Source organism: Rhinopithecus bieti, unplaced genomic scaffold, assembly GCF_001698545.2.
Source record: "Rhinopithecus bieti isolate Rb0 unplaced genomic scaffold, ASM169854v2 scaffold_64314, whole genome shotgun sequence".
Taxonomy (NCBI): Eukaryota; Metazoa; Chordata; class Mammalia; order Primates; family Cercopithecidae; genus Rhinopithecus; species Rhinopithecus bieti.
This window is the reverse complement of record NW_016824620.1, coordinates 159,551-178,802: the sequence shown is the minus strand read 5'-3', so window position 1 is coordinate 178,802 and position 19,252 is coordinate 159,551. Positions and strand designations below refer to the sequence as shown.

The 19,252-nt window shown below is 42.4% G+C and overlaps 2 protein-coding genes across 14 annotated transcripts in view; both read right to left on the bottom strand.

Moving 5' to 3' along the window:
• Window positions 1-4,850, bottom strand: part of STIMATE (STIM activating enhancer) — a 64,154-nt gene extending 59,304 nt beyond the window's left edge. The window contains exon 1 of the mRNA XM_017862469.1: window positions 4,529-4,850. Within this exon, the coding sequence (XP_017717958.1) occupies window positions 4,529-4,688 (160 nt within the window). The 5' untranslated portion in view covers window positions 4,689-4,850. The remainder of the gene's footprint in view (window positions 1-4,528) is intronic.
• Window positions 4,851-13,205: 8,355 nt separating this feature from the next.
• SFMBT1 (Scm like with four mbt domains 1) overlaps window positions 13,206-19,252 on the bottom strand; it is a 148,708-nt gene continuing 142,661 nt past the window's right edge. For all 13 annotated transcript variants that reach the window (XM_017862496.1, XM_017862487.1, XM_017862494.1 and 10 more), the window contains 4 exons: window positions 16,344-16,522; window positions 15,856-16,101; window positions 14,889-15,017; window positions 13,206-14,039 (listed from right to left, as the gene is read on the bottom strand). In XM_017862496.1, the coding sequence (XP_017717985.1) occupies window positions 13,899-14,039; window positions 14,889-15,017; window positions 15,856-16,101; window positions 16,344-16,522 (695 nt within the window). In that variant the 3' untranslated portion in view covers window positions 13,206-13,898. The remainder of the gene's footprint in view (window positions 14,040-14,888; window positions 15,018-15,855; window positions 16,102-16,343; window positions 16,523-19,252) is intronic.

Here is a 19,252-nt window from a genome sequence, read left to right as displayed (position 1 = left end):
TGAGAGGTCTTCCATCCACCACCACCAAGACATCAACCCTATTAACACGAACAGTGGGGCAGCGTGATGTCACATGCCTCCTGGTGGAATATACATGAAACATACAGTGCCGCTTATGGCATGTTTTTGCCATAAAACAGGGCATCTGAATTTAATAACTGCTCCAGACAAAACTCAGGAAAACAGGGGTCGGTGAAACAATTCAAACACCGCAGCGAAACTGCCAGACAACTCCAGAATGTGGGGCACTTGACACAACGAGCAGCCAGGACGCTACAAAAAGCCAGAAACATTAAAAAAAAAAAAAAAAAAAAAAAGGGTGCATGTATGTGTAGGAGGAGGTTCTTCTAGAAATGAAAGTGACTGAAAACAACCAAACACAACATGTGGGCCTTGATTGGATCTTAGTTTTAAAACTCCAGCTGTAAAAGACTTGTGACATTTGGGGAAATGTGACTATGGACTGGATATGAGATAGTATCATGGAGTTATTCTCTTAAGTGTGATGATGAAATTGTGGTTATGTGGGAGATTGTCCTTATTTCGGGGAGACTTAGCTGAAGTATTTAGCAGTAAAGTGTGACGCTGGTTGCAACTTACCTTCAAATGGCTCAGCCAAAAAAAAAAAAAAAAAAAAAAAAGCATAAAGAGATAAAGCAAATGTGACAAAATGTGAACAACTCCTAAATCTAGGTAGAGGGCAGACAGATGTTGAGTGTATTATATTTCATCTTTTCTGTCTGACATTTTTAGAGATAAAACCCGGGATGGGGTGGGGAGAGGTGATCATAGGGAAGGTTGTGCCAACACAAGTCTGTTCACACAGAGCACACAGGGAGGCCAGTTTACCATGGAGAAAACCCCAGAAACTCTCATTTAAGATATCAAAGCTGAGTGCACTGGTTTGTGATTTCACTTTGGATCGCAGGAAAAAAGCTATCACTTCTCAATGTCAGCAGTGTTTTTGTAAAACATGGACACGTTTCTCCCAGCTGGCTAGCCCCACGTCTATAACAAAATAGGCAGGCAGATTTATCCAAGTTCTCAAAATGCTTGTTTTATTAAAAACCAATTTTGTCTACACTTCAGTCCAGAGCCCTGACTGTGCACTGTGAGGGAGGCTTGAGTTTGCTTTGCATTCCCATGTCCTGAGAGTAAATACCCCCAAATGCCAACACACACACTGGCCAACAGGACCTTTGGCTGATAGCTGGGTGGCTACCCTGCACTGGAAGTTTGCTGAGCTCTAGGACTGCTCAGCTCTGTTCTGCTGAGACTCTAGCTGAGAAACTTCATCAAGTCACAGACTATAGACAAAACCACCAAAATGGGGAATTGCTTGGCAGGCAGACTATGACAAAGCACCCCTCGTTTAAACCATTTCTTTCTATGCAGACACCTAGCAGACACTTCAGAAAACGCTAAGTGGAAAGTATCTTCATAAGCTTGACTCTGAGTATGTTCATCTTTCCTTGTGTACACAGGGTACCTGAGATGGAGCCTTTAGGAAGCCTGCCAACTCAGCAAGGTGGTGCTGACATTGGACATGTGTGTGAGTGGTGCCTTTAACAGTCTATATGTTTATGCAGCTTGAAGAATGGGCTACCATGTATGACCTGGCACATACGTTCTCAACTGCCTGGACCGAGAGGGTCTACAAACACTACACAGTAAGGCAAGAAGTCTATCAAAGCGCCACAATGAGAAATTCTTGCAGAACCAGAATCCTCCCCAGAGACATTAACATCTATAAGTCATCTTCCTTCAGGACAAACCCCCCAGGTGAAAACCAAAAAAAAACAAAAAACAAAACAAAACAAGGCAATATGTAAGTAGAGAAAAAAGTGATATTTCTGGATAGAAAAAGGAACATAAAGACAGTGGTCTGAGGGGGTCACTGAAATCAGGGAGGCGAAGCAAGGAAAATTACCTCACAGCTTGTCTGCAGCGAAGGGGGTTCATTCTACAGTCAGAGCTGGTCCAACAGGAAACAATAGTGTTTGCCATGGCCGTCAGGTTCCAGAAGACAGGCACCAGAAGAGAGGCACCAAGCCCATTGCCTCGAGGGCCACGGGTACTTGGAAGGGAGAAGACTGTGATCTCAAAAACAGCCCCTCAAAGGATAGGGGCTGTTTAAACTGCTCAGAACGGACTGGTTGGTATTTAAAATGTCTGAAGATAACAACTGAGGAAGGATGGACTTCCCTCCCTCAGGGCTGCAAGGGGGACCCTCGTCAGGGGAGCCTGGCCTCAACAGATGCCCCTCCCAGCAGCTCTGCCAGACTGAGAAGGAGGGAGGACTAAAAGTCCAGGACAAAGCCAAATGGCTCGCAGATGTACTTCCTTAAGGCTACCTTGATCTCTTTCCTCTTCCACCTTAGAGATTTCTTTCTCTTTCCAGCAGTTCAAGAAGGAAAAGCCTCGCAGTTCTACTTCAACAGGACCAACAAATCTGAGAGATAAGAAGGGCCCCACCCTGACTGCATCCCAGTCAGTGGGCTTCTCCACGTCCAGCTCCCAGAGTGCCATTGCCCTGGCCTGTTCTGTCTGCTTCTAGGTAGGGGGAGGAGGCTCTTGCTCTCACCTCCATTTCTGTGTCAGGGCAGACACAGCTCTAGCCTTTCCAACTCTTTTCCCCATCACTCCTACCCACACCTCCCCAGGACCCACCAGCCACTTCCACAAGCTCTGTCCATGTCAAGCCTCACAGTGAACAAGAGACTGCTTTCTAGTCCTATCTCTGCAAACACAAAGTACCAATCACAGTGGGATTTGCACATGTGCTCACGCTGAAGATTAAGTAAAGAAGTGAGTATGTCCCTGAAGACTCCACTCGGAACACATTCAACCTGACACACTTCTCAGCTGCAAGCAACTCCGCCCTGTCATCATCATATATCCTTTTCTGAATCACAAGTGTCAGACCTTAGGGGATAAACCGGGCCATCAGCATCAATCAAACCTATGGAAACAGTCAGAGCTAGGCTAAGAAACCTCAGGTTAGGGAGCAAAATAAAAATTTAACCTATAGTTCCTTCAGAGAGAAAAGAAGGCTGTCTGGAGGAGAGAGAAGCAGGAGGGGTATGAAGACCCACTCACCATGACTTGAAAACACACACATACAGTACATGCGCCCAAGTCAGCAGCGGATTTTGGCTAAGTTGTCACAAATTATTACTGTGGGAACAAGTGGGTATTTGTTGAGCAGAGAAAAAGGCAAGTTGGGACTAAAAAGGAAAGAAAATGTGTCAAACATAGACAGTTGGGCACTTGTAAGACTTATCAAGGCCAGGCCACCAGAAGAACACGGTATCCATGATCAGAGCCTCTTCAGGGTTACTTAAAGCCTGAGAGAATTCACTCAAGAAATCCCAACTTATAAACAAGCAAGGTGGCCACTCCAGCAACTGGACCCTACAAGACATAGGCATACAGTTGCAAGATCCCTCCTGAGTACTCCAAAGCATACTTTCTGCAGGAACTCTCCACTCTGTCCACACAAGCACAGTGGGGAAGTTTTGAGAACAAGTCATTTTTGGAATTAATGACTCTGCACAGATAGTTATAACCTTTCCTTCTCCCTAAAACGCAATCACTAGGGCACTCTCAGGCTGACATGCCGAACAAAACTTCTTGTTACTTTAATAACAGAAGGATGTACACGATGAAAAACAGAAGCCCCCCCCCCTCCCCGCCCAGGACACATGACAACAGGGTGGGGGCTTCCTTCTCTATTCAGCCACTAGGTTGCCCACGTTTAATGGGAAAGGAAACTTAAAATATAAAGAATAAAAGTGGAAAGGGAACAGCCAGGGGAAGCTATAGACGCGGCTTATTAGGAAAGCTTGGGACAGAGATGGAACAGGTGGGCCTGTTCCGGAAGAAACGAGAGGAAGGCGATCTGGGGAAGAACGCAGACTGGGTGGGTCCTGCCCTGACAAAAGGGAAAATAAAGCTGAGGAAGAAGGGCTACGGAAAGGGAGGCGGGTACTGGGAAACCGAAGGCATGGCCCTAACACTCCAGGTGTTGAGAGGGATGCAAAGTAGCAGGATTTACATGTGAACGGAGAAGGTAAATCCTTGAAGAGTGAAGGGGCAGAAAAGAACTCAGCATCGCACTGGATTGAGGGATGTGGGTTCTAAGCACGAAGAGCCCCTGAGAAGGGGCGGACAAGGGGATGTCACCCTTGGGGGTCATGACTCCAGGCTGGGAAGCGGGGTAACAATTCGAGATGGTAAGGTGGGAGGTAGGTGAGTTTTAGACTGGCGTCTCAGAAGACAGACGTTTTTAAGGTGGAAAGGGGAAGGGTCACTCCTGGCTGGAGGCCACAGCCAGTAGGCGAGGGGCTCCAAGCCGGGAGCCCGGGGCCCTGGCTACCCCATAGTGCGGGAATGCCCAGCCTGGGTTTGCGGGGGAGGAGGAATTCGGGTCCCCAGGCCGGAACTCTCCGCGCAGGAGGGGCCTCCAGGGGGGCCGGGCCGCGGCTGCGGCGCAGGGCCTCCGGAGGGGCGGGGGTCCCAGACTCACGCATTAAGGTGCTGAAGGCCACGACGCCGAGAAGCCCCTGCAGGAAGATGCCGAAGCTGTGCATGAGCGCGCCGCTCTCGCAGCGGCCCGCCCCGGACGCGACTGTGGAGGGCGGCCCGCCCGGCAGTCCGCGGCTCGCGTTCCCGGCGGGGCTCTGCATGGCAGGCCTCGCAGGAGGGGCGCGAGGGCCCAGGGCCCGCCCGGCCTCGCTGCCTGCCAGTGCAGCGCCGCCAAACCCGCAGCCGGGAGCCCAAGCCCAAACCCGAGCCGGTACCTCCGCCCGGAGGCCGACTCCGCGCCGCGCGTAACCCGACGTCTGAGATCGCAGTGCCTGATTGGCGCAGCCAAGGTTGGGGCGGCCCTCGGCCGCGGCTGCTCGCCCCCCCTCCGAGGGGCGGGGCTCCGGCCGGGCCAGGGGGCGGGGTCGCGGGGTCCCACTCTCCTCTCCAACCCCGCCACGCCCACAGGTGGATAGACCAGGTGAGCCGGGCAGCGCAGACCGGAATGAGAGTCGGGGAATCACGAGCTCCAGGTCCGGAGGTAGGAGCTGGGAGGGCCTGTGACCAAATTATTTTTCCCTCTAAGGCAAATCCCTATATCCTGGAGAATTTATTAACATTCCTGGATTCCACCCTCGGAGATCCTGATTCAGTAGTTCTGGGATGGGGCCCAATAGTTTGCAGCCTGGATTATTCTGAAGCAAGTGAATAAGGAAAACAATCTAAGACTGCGCACAGGAGTCTTCCTTCCAACCTAGACATTTGAGTCTTTTCCTACTTCCCTAGCTAAAGGCTTATCAAGGCCCCAAGTCTATTTTATTTTTTTCATAGACATAATTTAAATGGTCACCTGAATCCAATCACTTTCATTTTGAAATATACCAGGTTTCACATTAAAACCTGATGTGCACATGTCCCACCTTATTCACTTGGGGAGCACAACTACCTTTAGAGTGTAAAAGGCAAATGATTGGTATTTGCCAGGCTGCAACATCCCCTGCACACACACACTCCCACCTAACCCTTTCCAACTTCTCGGAACTTGTGCTCTGCCTTTAACAAGACCCTGAGTCCCCATTCTTTCATCCATTCCTCCAGCCCAATCTGGGCTCTCTCTGGACACCCTCTTGTTGGTGCTCTAGAGCCCCTGACTTTCCTACTGCAGAATGTCAGTGAACACATGGTATGAGTCCAGTTGACACTGAGCTACATGTTTTCAACAGTAAATATCTCTAGGAAAAGTTTTCCTATTAAATAGACCCCAAATTCCAATTACCTAAGAGGGTTAAATGCTATCTAAAAGCTTTCTTGGTAAACAGGAATATTAACCAGATTAGAGAATAAAATGCAGTTCTCCAGCCTTCTCTTACATTTTCTCAACTCTGTGCCTTTATGTAGCATTCTAGTTGCATGGATGCCATTCCCTTTTCCCTGCTCCATGAACTGCTCCTCAGGTGCATCAAGGCCTATCTGACCTCCCTCTCCCTCTTGCTCCCACATTACCTTGTGTGTATTGTTCCATCAAAACTTTTCAGACTGCTAAATTTGACAGCTGTACACATCTCTCTCTCCCACAGCTAAGTGTGAGCCTCCTGAGGGCAGGAATTGTTTTATTTACCCTTCAATTCAAATTCAACATAGTGCCTGGTACAGAGAACATGCAACAAAATGCTTAATTTAAATGGAATTTTAATTTATAAAATTTTAAACTCTCCACAAGTACTGGCCGTGGGCAAATACAGAAAATCAGATTAAGAAAATAAATGGATAAGGGAAAATTAAAATTGCATGAACTATCTTTTAGTCTAAGAGGGATCTTATGAGGGTGCTCAACAGTTAACAGTACAATGTTTAGAGAGAATCAAACAAGAGGCTACGTCTTAAAGCAGAAGAGATTGTGGCTGGGCATAAGGAGACTATTGATTGCTTAAAGACACAGACAGCTCAAGGAAAATTGGATACTGAGCTGAAAAGTGATGATTTTGACAAAGAATTGTTCTGCACATCCAGCTGTGGAGGAATCCTTAAGGCTCACAGAGGAACAAACAAGAAGCAGTCTTCGGAGATCAGAGGCAGAATCCCCAATGCCAGGAGCAAGGTTGCTATGGGGAAATTCTACTCTTCCTATCTTTCCTGAACTGGAATTAAAAGCACCTAAATCCAGAAAGTAAAGGATGAGACAGCAAGAGAGGGGAAAGAATTCTGGAGTTTTATTAAAGTAGGAAGGAACTTTTCATCCATTTGGAAATGATTCTCTGAGGTCCCACTGGAAAGAGTTTGAAAAAATTTACTCTGGCCAAAATGCCTTCCTTGCTGTCAAATCAGCACAAAGTTAAGGTTAAACATAGCTTAAGACCTGTTTTCTTTAGTGTTCTCACAACCACTTAAAACTGTCATAATGTACCACAAGCTTATATACAATCATATTTACNGGCCCAATAGTTTGCAGCCTGGATTATTCTGAAGCAAGTGAATAAGGAAAACAATCTAAGACTGCGCACAGGAGTCTTCCTTCCAACCTAGACATTTGAGTCTTTTTCCTACTTCCCTAGCTAAAGGCTTATCAAGGCCCCAAGTCTATTTTATTTTTTTCATAGACATAATTTAAATGGTCACCTGAATCCAATCACTTTCATTTTGAAATATACCAGGTTTCACATTAAAAACCTGATGTGCACATGTCCCACCTTATTCACTTGGGGAGCACAACTACCTTTAGAGTGTAAAAGGCAAATGATTGGTATTTGCCAGGCTGCAACATCCCCCTGCACACACACACTCCCACCTAACCCTTTCCAACTTCTCGGAACTTGTGCTCTGCCTTTAACAAGACCCTGAGTCCCCATTCTTTCATCCATTCCTCCAGCCCAATCTGGGCTCTCTCTGGACACCCTCTTGTTGGTGCTCTAGAGCCCCTGACTTTCCTACTGCAGAATGTCAGTGAACACATGGTATGAGTCCAGTTGACACTGAGCTACATGTTTTCAACAGTAAATATCTCTAGGAAAAAGTTTTCCTATTAAATAGACCCCCAAATTCCAATTACCTAAGAGGGTTAAATGCTATCTAAAAGCTTTCTTGGTAAACAGGAATATTAACCAGATTAGAGAATAAAAATGCAGTTCTCCAGCCTTCTCTTACATTTTCTCAACTCTGTGCCTTTATGTAGCATTCTAGTTGCATGGATGCCATTCCCTTTTCCCTGCTCCATGAACTGCTCCTCAGGTGCATCAAGGCCTATCTGACCTCCCTCTCCCTCTTGCTCCCACATTACCTTGTGTGTATTGTTCCATCAAAACTTTTCAGACTGCTAAATTTGACAGCTGTACACATCTCTCTCTCCCACAGCTAAGTGTGAGCCTCCTGAGGGCAGGAATTGTTTTTATTTACCCTTCAATTCAAATTCAACATAGTGCCTGGTACAGAGAACATGCAACAAAATGCTTAATTTAAATGGAATTTTAATTTATAAAATTTTAAACTCTCCACAAGTACTGGCCGTGGGCAAATACAGAAAATCAGATTAAGAAAATAAATGGATAAGGGAAAATTAAAATTGCATGAACTATCTTTTAGTCTAAGAGGGATCTTATGAGGGTGCTCAACAGTTAACAGTACAATGTTTAGAGAGAATCAAACAAGAGGCTACGTCTTAAAGCAGAAGAGATTGTGGCTGGGCATAAGGAGACTATTGATTGCTTAAAGACACAGACAGCTCAAGGAAAATTGGATACTGAGCTGAAAAGTGATGATTTTGACAAAGAATTGTTCTGCACATCCAGCTGTGGAGGAATCCTTAAGGCTCACAGAGGAACAAACAAGAAGCAGTCTTCGGAGATCAGAGGCAGAATCCCCAATGCCAGGAGCAAGGTTGCTATGGGGAAATTCTACTCTTCCTATCTTTCCTGAACTGGAATTAAAAAGCACCTAAATCCAGAAAGTAAAGGATGAGACAGCAAGAGAGGGGAAAGAATTCTGGAGTTTTATTAAAGTAGGAAGGAACTTTTCATCCATTTGGAAATGATTCTCTGAGGTCCCACTGGAAAGAGTTTGAAAAAATTTACTCTGGCCAAAATGCCTTCCTTGCTGTCAAATCAGCACAAAGTTAAGGTTAAACATAGCTTAAGACCTGTTTTCTTTAGTGTTCTCACAACCACTTAAAACTGTCATAATGTACCACAAGCTTATATACAATCATATTTACAAAAAAAAAAAACCACGCAAAATATTAATCCAAAATAGTTTTTTTAATCCTTTGAAGTTATACCATGAAACTTGATGGGAGTTATTTTAATAGGTATTCTTGTGCATACTTCTTAAGTGTACTTTTATGTTCAATGCATAACTTGAAATTAAGAGGAAAAACAGCAAGCAGGAAGGATACAATGCAATAAGCATTTGATTTTGTTCTAAATGAGCAGCTTAAAAAAAAAAAAGGCAAAATACATTAAACAAAGTGCATCAGTTCCAACAAGTTAGTATTAAAAAGAGGCCTAAGGACAGTGCTGGAACCAGCCAGGAGTCCCTCCCTGGCAGGCCTCTGATTGTCTTTAGAGAATATTCAATGAAAAAAAAAAAAAAAAAAAAAAAAGGAGGGGAAAAGAAATGAGCACTTAAAATCTCAAGAGAAACAAACTACCTTCTCCAGAGATTCCTGCAAAAGGAGCTAATGGACTGCCCAACTTTAACTCTGCCTAAGCTTTGTAACCTCCCTCAATCATCTGCTTTGTGACTTGATTTGCCCTAAAAGCCTACCCTCATCCTTTCAGCACTTTTGTCCACCTCCATTCTGCCAAGCTAGGTATGCAGTTAGATTGAATAAACCATGTAGAAACCCTCAGGCCTGAGTTTCCACACATCCTGAGAACAGGCACCCCCATCAGCAAATGGTGGCACCATTTCACTAGAAGGCACCATTTGCCTCCAGAAATAATGGGAGACCCTTGCCTCCCACAGATCAGGGTTCATGCTTTTCTGCTGGTGTTGGAGATTTATCTGGCAAGGCTGTGGCTTGCTTCTCTCTTAAAACAGTCCTTTGTGATAGGCCATAGCACCAGGACAGACCCAATGGTGTATTAAGTCAAAAAAGACACAAGAAGAGGGAGTTTTAGGCCTACTTCTCTCTCTCCCCAATTCTCCACTCCTGGTTTTGCTGGTTCTTGTGAAAATCTCAGGCTCCTTAAACACCATACCCAAGTAAATGACTCTGCAGTGCATTTGCTGCCCACCACCTTCTACACCTCCCCGTAAAGCTGCCCTCAGAAACAAGGCTACCTGTGTGGTCTGGTACAAGCACTGAATAAACACACCTGGAACCACCCTTGGAGTGGGCCTGGAACCAGATCCATTTGGACTGAGCATTGAATTTAAAACTTATGCCCAGATTCTAAGTCATAGGTAGCTTGTTTGGATAAATTCAAGTTTCCAAAGTATACACATTCTCACATAAGGGGTGGGAGTCATCAAAACTCACTAATAAAACATCTAAAGTGAACAAAGTCAAGGAAGAATTATAATTGCAGGACAGTAACATTTCTTTTTGGTTTTGCAGGAGGCTCTTTGTCCTACGATGTCTGAGTCAGCACCATGACAAACATATGGTTGCTTACAATGGACCCAGGAGCAAGGAAATCCAAGCTTGAAAAGGCCGCTTCTGGTCCCCACCAAGATTTGTACTTCATTTTTTGTAGTGATGGCTTCTTCTTATTTAGCTTCATAAGGCCAACAGGTTTCCTACTGATAACACAGAACACTTTTGAACTGGTGTGTGCACACACGGCACATCCTCAATACACAGGATCAGAGTTCAAATCCAGGGCATGTTCCACTGTTGATCAATTAAACCAGTAAATGGTGTCTCAAATAGAACAATCTTTGGTGATACAGGTGCCAAGTAAATATAATTGCCTGTGATAGTTTTCCCAAATGTTCCCATCTAGATCACCTGATGTTCTGTGTGTCCCTCAGAAACACTTGTTGGCTTGAGAGAGGGAAATGATTCTGAGTCCCACCCTACCTAAGGCCTCCTAAAGCTTTTAAATTGTATTCAGGTACCACATTAGTAACTGAATTGGTACTAGAGAGCAAGTAAAATGTATCCAGGTCCTCTGGTAGCTAAGGTCCAATGTCTTCTGTCTCACAGAATAATTTTACTTCCAGGAGAAAAGGCATATTAAGGCTAAGTTCTGAACTAGTTTTCTATGTTTGCTTCTACCATAAGTCAATAAATATTTACCAAGAAGCTCATCTTTTCCAGAGGTTAGTAAGTACCCTTCCCTGACCTCACATATCTATAACATAGATAAATGCTAGGAGCCACCTGCATTGCTGAACAAAGGCAGATAGAGTGCAAGCTTCCACAAATGCATTCCCCGCGTTAGCCACTTCAACTCTGCTTCAAATGAGAAGGATGAAGATGGTTTACAAAGGAAAACAGCATAGTCCCCAGAAGCCCACAAAATCTAGTCAAAATGTCACAGAAAAATCTGCATGTGCAGCAAAAAGGTTTCCCTAGCACACTAATGTAGCAGTAATAGTCTAATATTGGTCAGCCAGCTTTTCAAGGATGAAATAGCCAGGAGGATGAAATAGTCCACTAACCTGTTTTCTAAACTTGTCAATTCAGGGTAAAAAATGGGTCATGAAAACTTTTCTGACCTCAGGCAGGCTATAGGCCCAGCTGCAGGTGAAATCCAGACCAATGCAGTCCCCTCACAATGTAACTGTTACACATTTAAGAAGTTGGTCTCTCTAAAACACAAAGTTCTTGCACCTATGTGCAACATATCAACATTTTACCCCAACGTGGTGAGCTATTATCTGTCTTGAAATCTGTTTCAGCATCACAGTAACCAGAACATCATTGTTATCCAGTCCAGTCCCAGCAGCTTTGTGAGGTAAATTAAGTTCAAATTTTAAGTTAAAAAAAGTGCCCTGTGCTAAATTCCCAAACAATTATCCTCACTTACATAATATATGGGAGTCAGGGCTGGGGGATATAATTCTTTATGCAATTGCCTAATAAACTATATCTTAGTAGGAGAATGCAAGAAACATTAAGGGAAACCCAACCAACTTGACCATTTAGAGTCAGCCTTTCTCTAGGAGAAGGCTGAGCCTGAATAATCATAGTATAAACAAGCCTGTTGGGCTCTGACTCTACCCAGATCAGAGATTACTTGGGGCTGTATGTTTCGCCCTTTGGGGCCTTCATCCATCCCCTCACCTGTGAAGGGAGGTGATTATTAATTCTGTGTTTTCTGGAGAAGTCAAAAAGAGACAAAGCATTCATTATTCTTGTGCTTGCTGAATTCCCTCTTATAGGAAATATGTTTCACTTTCCTAAATAAGATAACAACACGAGGCACTAAACATTAATTCCAGAAATTCTGTTCCATTGTTCTTCCTCAAAGGGCCCTCTTTGCCTTAGTGCCTTGACTGAACTCTCAGGAAATTTCATTAAGCAAGATCACCACCACCACCACTACCCACCAAAAGCTTAATGTTTAATGCTAATTATTCCCTAGTATATCCTTCTCTTCCACAGACACAGAATTTTAAAAAACTGGATCTCTAAAGTTTCAAACATATTAATTTTTCCTTAAATGAAGCTTCTTCTCAGGTATATCTGCTAGGAACCTAAGCAAAGAGTTAATGTCTTCATGTATGATTTAGTTCCAGGGCTTGAGTTAAGCTCGTTTATGTATTACCCAAAGAAGAGAGGCTCCAGATTATTCACCAATGTCCACAAAAATAGGTTGGCGTGGTCGGGAATGGGGAAAAAAATCACAATCAGTTAAAATTTGCTGTAATATTTCCTTATATTTGTAGAGCTGTTTAGAATTCACCCAGTTTGCAGGATTAAAACATTTTCAAATCTTGAGGAAGAATGATTGGGTTATAAATTTGCAGGTGATTAGGATAAAAAAGCATTCAGCAAAGCAACCCATTTAGGGGAGACAACCTAGGTATGTGTTTTTCTTCACTCCTCATGACTAGAATAGTGCAGCAAACGCTATTATTATATAATAGCTAGCAATGGAATCATAAGTGAAAATTCACCTGGAGTTTCATGTTAACTTGAGCCGGGCTAAAAGACACACTTAAAAGAATACTGAGTTGTTTAAATGGGAATCCTCGGACTAAAGATTATATTCAATTTAAAGGATTAGCTGAAAAAAGTCTAAGTGTGGCTAGGCAAAGAGGTTTCCAGAATCCTTAACCACGTCTCAATATTTATCCAGCCGCTGAGGACACTGCTACAGAAACTCCATGTTCTGCGTTACCCTCCAAAACATGTTTTCTGTGCTGTGCTTCTACAGTGGAGACCCCTGGAAAGAAGGACAAATGGGCTTCGCTGTGGGTCCATGGAACACCTACTGATTTTCACCCAAAGTAAAGACCATAGAAATGAAACAGAGGTAGACAAACAACTCTAGAGAAAAGTAAACACAAAATAAAAGTCACTGAAGCCCCTCTAAGAATGAACAGGAAGAGGGCAATTAAACGGAAATACTAACAGTCTTGGTGATGTTACTTAACACAGGCAGCCCAGGCTGGGTCAAGATGGAGAACAGTAACAGTAGAGTTCTTAGATCAGGTCAGTTAAGGAACTGGTGTAAGTGCCCACATAATGTTTTTAAGAAAGCAAACAGTTCCCCGCCCCCCCCCGCTCCAAATTCTGTCATAATTTTAGTGTTCATGTAGCTTAAAAATGGCATCATACAAAAAACCTCATACATGGCTGTAAGCTCAATTATCAACAGAGGTAGTAAACAAAGAAACTCCTAAGAATCGATTTTAAAATGGATCAAAGTGTGACTATACATTCAAAACCCTAGAGCCACATAATCATCCCCAAAATGAACTGTTTTAATTTTAAAAAGCTTAAAAACACAATGACAGTGAAGCACTGATATGCCTTTAGGAACAGTCCCAAATCAGTGCTGACTTAAAGCTAGGTCCTCTCTTTCCAAGAAAAAGGAAGCAGAGAACAAAGTTCAATCTACAATGGGAGGGAACAGAATGAAAACAACCAAAAGGGTGCTTTCCAGCAGCCTAGGTTATTCTTTGTTTTCAGGCCACACCACTGGAAATGCTTTTCTTCATATAAGTCTTTTCCTCACAACCTTTATTTTTTTAAAACTGCCATCTGCTGAACAAGAGATGTCCACATTTCCACCGGCAGGCGATCCACTTCTGTGCACAGTTTTTGCTTCCTCACTGTGAGTCCTCCTTCCCGGAAAGTGCAAAGAGAGCAAGCTGACACCTGCAGGCCCCAGAGCCCCAGGACTATTCCAGCTCCACTTATAAAGCAGGGTGAAGGATTTGCTGCATTTGTGCTTCAAAGATCCAGCTCACTTTGGTTGTCCTCAGTTGGCAAACTGCTCATAAAAAGCAAACTTGATCCTCTCTATGTGATGGCAAAGTTTGATGGCAGGGCCCAATTTTAAGTCCATGCATTCTTGAACAGTGGGAAGGGTAAGGAGCAATAGGGCCTGCCCATCAATTTCCTGGTAAAGCATAAAAGACAAGTATTATCTGTGATGTGCACATGAAAGGCAGCTTGATCATGACAGCCTCTCCTCACTTTAGCTTTGTCAAAACTGGAGTCCCTATGCTTTCCTTTCCTTAATTTTTCATCTTAGGTATCACACACTTCCTTTTAAGTGACTCCACAGTCTTCCATACTAATGAAGCTTCAGAATTAATAAAGTTTTACTGAGGACAATAAAATTTTACCAAGGATAAGAATCCATTCCACAGAGTCTCTGCCCCATAGAAATTTAGTAAACTTAACTAGCCCTGTAACTGGCAACTAATTGTGCCATCTTTTTTAAGGGTTCCTTCTAAATCTGAAACAAAGGATTAACTATCAACTTCAATGTTTTCCTACTCTGTAACATTCATAAAAACCCGATAAGCTCTTGAACCTCCCTAACTATCTAAACAAAACTTATGTCAATGTTTAAGGCCACTGGCTGTGTTTCAGCAAGCTTGCCTTAAAACTCATCACCACTCTAGAGCCTAACATGACAGATGCTATTTTTTAAAACAAGTAAATCATTATTTTTGAAAAGACGTGGATAATTAAGCATGGTATGCTTGATATTGGAGGGATAGAATCAAATTCTTAGGAAAAATTGGAATGCAATGATAATCTGCTTAAACTATGAAGCAAGTCTGATAAATAACTTTTTTTTTTTTTTTATCATCTTTGACTCCTGAAAATGGAATTAAGACAATTCTTTTCTTTTGGATCAAAATATTTTTCCTAAAACTTGTAAATAAATTGTTGACTATTACATCCATAATTTATTGCTAAAGAGACATTACTAAAAATTATAGGAATCTGTGATTACCTGGTCTAGGAATATTCTTGCTAATGGAGCACAGTCAGTGGATCTGATGAACCGCACAACGTCTGCCACGCTCCACTTCAAGGGATTACTGTCCAGGTGAAGCCTTTCAGCAACTTCAATCCTTATTTCCTTCATTCCCCACAACACAATCAAACCAAACGGTGTTAAGGCTATTTTATTCTAAAAAATTCTCTCTACCTAAACTCATAATCTTTCAGGACATGATTTAAAGTGGTCTTAGGACACGATTTCTCCCAGCAAAGATGTCAAAGACCCAAGTGCATCAGGTACTCAGGAAATGTCTGTCTTTTATAATACCAAGTATCAATGGGAAAGAATTTATCTCAAAGTTTCAGCACAGATAATTTAGACAATTTAAGAAAAATAGGGTGCTAAAGAGAAGGGGATGCTAATTCCAATGAGAGAAGGCTTAACTAAATAAACTACCAGGAGGAATCATTTACTGCTTCTGTTCATGGAATATCCTTAAAAAGCAATCTAGTTTTTGAACACTAACTTAATTGCTGTTCTTTACTGTTACATATATGTTATAAAATGTTCATACGTATATAGTAAATATACTAAACCAAATGGCTTAACCCAGAATCAAAAGGATAAATAACTTTTTTCCACAAAACCATATATATTATGAAATATATATTAAAAAGGCAGTTTTCCCAAAACTAAATGACAAGCTACAAATAAGCTAGCAATGGAGCTTTTTGTTGTTGTTGCTGTTGAAACAAGCAGCTACTCTGAGAGAGACTTTCCCCCATAAGTAGGTGATCTCAACTAATCCTTGAAACACATGTAAATCACTGCATTTGGGGTCACTTTACAAGAGACCCTGGAAATTCTACATAAGTCTGTATTGAAAGAAGTAGAATGCCAATTATCACTAATAATCATATTCCAGAGGAAAATTCTAGAGAGAAAGAAATAAAAAATAAACTTTTTTAAATGGTACCTTTGGTGAAGGAGGTTTATTTTCATCATCAGAAAATGAAAAGGTGTGAAGCTCCCTTTTCCTCCTTTGTCTATCTGGAGGCAGCGATGTGGATATCTCACTTTGGGTGGGAGAAGAGGAGCATGACTTTTTTTCTGACATTTCTGATTCTTCCTGTAGCTCATCCTGCTGCTCGGATGTACTGCCTTCACTTAGGGAATCATCATCCCCTTCATCTGGGTCATCCTCATCTTCACCCCCACTTCCCTGTAGGAAAAGGAGAGAAGTCTCATTGAAATTCAGGACATCAATCCCAGGTTTCATATGATTTTAAAAAATAATAATAGAGAAAGAAAAGAAATTCAGGACAAACCAGTTCCTGGGCCACAAAACCATCTTCTATTGGCCAGAGATCTGAGTTAGAAAGACCTGCAGGTATTCTGTGTCCATACTATAAAGCAGTGGTCACTTGGCTTTGAGACATTACAGGCACATCACAGATCTCATACCTGGGGAGAGCCTGCTGGGGTATTATCAACAGATGCAGAGGAGCGTTTCTTCTTATGAACAAAAACATTTTTCCGCCTCTTTCTCCTCTTACTGGCTTTTTTCAGGGCACAAGCTAAGTTACTATGCCCACCAGGTGGCCTCCCAATTCTTTTATTTTTCTTCTTTCCATAATAATGTGCTAAATGTGGATGACAAAATGAAGTAGCTTCATTATTTTTGTGCACCTCAAAACCACAAGAGATTTTATTAGCATAGCAAAAAACAGGTACATTGTATTTGATTGAGGTTTAAATACCATAGAGTGGAATAAACAGATCTGAAGTACACGGTTTGACTAGTACGGAATGGTCCCTCCATATCAAAGCATACAGAACATCTTCAACCCAGAAAGTTTCCATGGTCCCTTCTCAGTCAGTACCCCTTACTAGAAGCAACCACTATTCTAAACACTATCACTATAGATTAGCTTTGCCTCTATGGAACCACACAGTAAGCACTTTTTTGTGTGTGACTTTTTTTTTTTTTTTTTTGAGGTGGAGTCTTGCTCTGTCGCCAGGCTGGAGTGCAGTGGCACCATCTTGGCTCACTGCAACCTCTGCCTCCCGAGTTCAAGCAATTCATCTGCCTCAGCCTCCCTAGTAGCTGGGATTACAGGCACAAACCACCACACCTAGCTAATTTTTGTATTTTCAGTAGAGACGGGGTTTCACCATGTTGGCCGGGACGGTTTCGATCTCTTGACCTCATGATCTACCTGCCTCGGCCTCCCAACGTGCTGGGATCACAGGCATGAGCCAACGTGCCCGGCCATGTGTGACTTCTTTCACTAGGTATAATGTTTTTGAGTCGTGTGTTTTATTATATGTTTCTTTTCTATTTGGATATCTGGTTGTACCAGTGCTATTTTTTAAAAAGAATTTCCTTTCTCCCTTAAATTTCTTCATCCCTTTTGTTGAAAATCATTTAACCATGTTAAGTTTGGCTCTATTTCTGGACCCTGTGGTCTGTCCCATTGTTCTATTTGACTATTCTTTTTTTTTTTTTTTTTTTGAGACAGAGTCTGTCACCCAGGCTGGAGTGTAGTGGCATGATCTTGGCTCACTGCAACCTCCACCACCTGGGTTCATGCCATTCTCCTGCCTCAGCCTCTTGAGTAGCTGGGACTACAGGCGTGCACCCGACTAATTTTTGTATTTTCACTAGAGGTGGGGTTTCACCCTGTTGGTCAGGCTGGTCTTGAACTCCTAACCTCAGGTGATCTGCCTGCCTCGGCCTCCCAAAGTGCTGGGATTACAGATGTGAGCCACCGCACCTGGCTTGACTATTCTTTAATGCCTCTTTTGATAATTATAACTTAATGGTTAAAAAAAAGAGAGAGACTAAGTCTTCCAACTTTATTCTTTTTTTCCAAATTGTTTCAGCTATTCTAGATCCTCTGCATTTTCATATAAATTTTAGAATATACATTGCAGAAATGAAACCTATATATTCTAGCTGAGTTATGTATTAAAGTAGTATCAAAATATAATTTTATGAAAAAATTTAAATTTTCTAAAGGGTATGAATCTATTTGACATCATTCAAATTACTAATTGGGAAAAATTGTGATTGTCCTTCTAAATTCTAGGCTAATTTCAACTATATTATTGTGAAAGATAAATTCAGACAAAAGGCACAATAAAATCCACATATCTTCCCTTCACATGTCTTCCTTCAGAGTAGTGTACTTATACATGTACTTATATGAATAGTATTTTTCACTCAGCTCCTAATAATTGCAGTTTCCTAAACTAAGTGCTGAGTCTGATACAACAAGAGGCTAAGATAATTCCTACCCTTACGGAGTTTACAATCCAGTAAATATAAATAGAAACTAGAAGGTTAGACTTATATGATTTTGTAATTTAAATACTGATTAGAAAGCTCATCATACTAAGTATGGACTGTGAATCAGCAGCATCAGTGGCATCTGGGAGCTTGTTGGAAATGCAGATAAGATACTCAGGACCCAGATACCCACAGACCTGATACATCAGAAGCTCCATTTTAACAAGATCCTTCAGTGATCTGCATGCACTATAGTTTAAGAGGCACAGATCCCTAAAAGAAATCTTTCCATTTTAACAAGGTTAAAATCCTCCTCTGTATTGATTCTCCCAAGTGACATAGGGCTTGCAGGATTTAAGGAAAGGTAGGATCAGAATTTTGTCTTTGGGTGGCAATGCCTTGACAAGGCTCCATATTGTAAATTTCATCCTATGTGACCCCTGCCCCAGTTTCTCAAAGGAGAAGATAAGCAAGGACAGGGAACAGGTGTTATGAAAGTTCAAGGAGAGGTTGCAACTACGTCCTCTCCTATTTCCACTTCCCTAACTACTGTGGCTTCATTGCTGCTCTTCGGAGACACTAAGCAAGCTCCTGCCTCAAGCCTGTGCCCTTGATGCCCCCTCCCCAGGACACTCCCACCCAGCTCTCTGCACAGCCGGCTCCTGTTTCCTTCAAGGTGTTACCGTGTTACCTGTCAGAAAGACTTCACTGACTCCTTGCATAAACAGCACCCCAACTCCCAGCCTTCCTCACTCTCCTACTTTGCTTGCCCACCTTGCTTCACTGTTCCCACAGTATTTCTCTCTCTAAATTTCTTCCCTTGTTCGTTATCTATCTCCTACATTAAAGGTAAACTCACTGAGGATAGGAATGTTTTCTTTATTTTTGTATCCCAATGCTAGAACAGCATAAGCACACAATGAGTACAAAATATATACTTGCAGATTGTATGAATGAATTACATATCCTATTAGATACAATAACTAATTTATATACATGCTATATATAAAAGTTGACACACTAAAGCCCATGGGCCAAGTCTGGCCCATGACCAAGACAAAAATTACCCTTACTTTTTTTT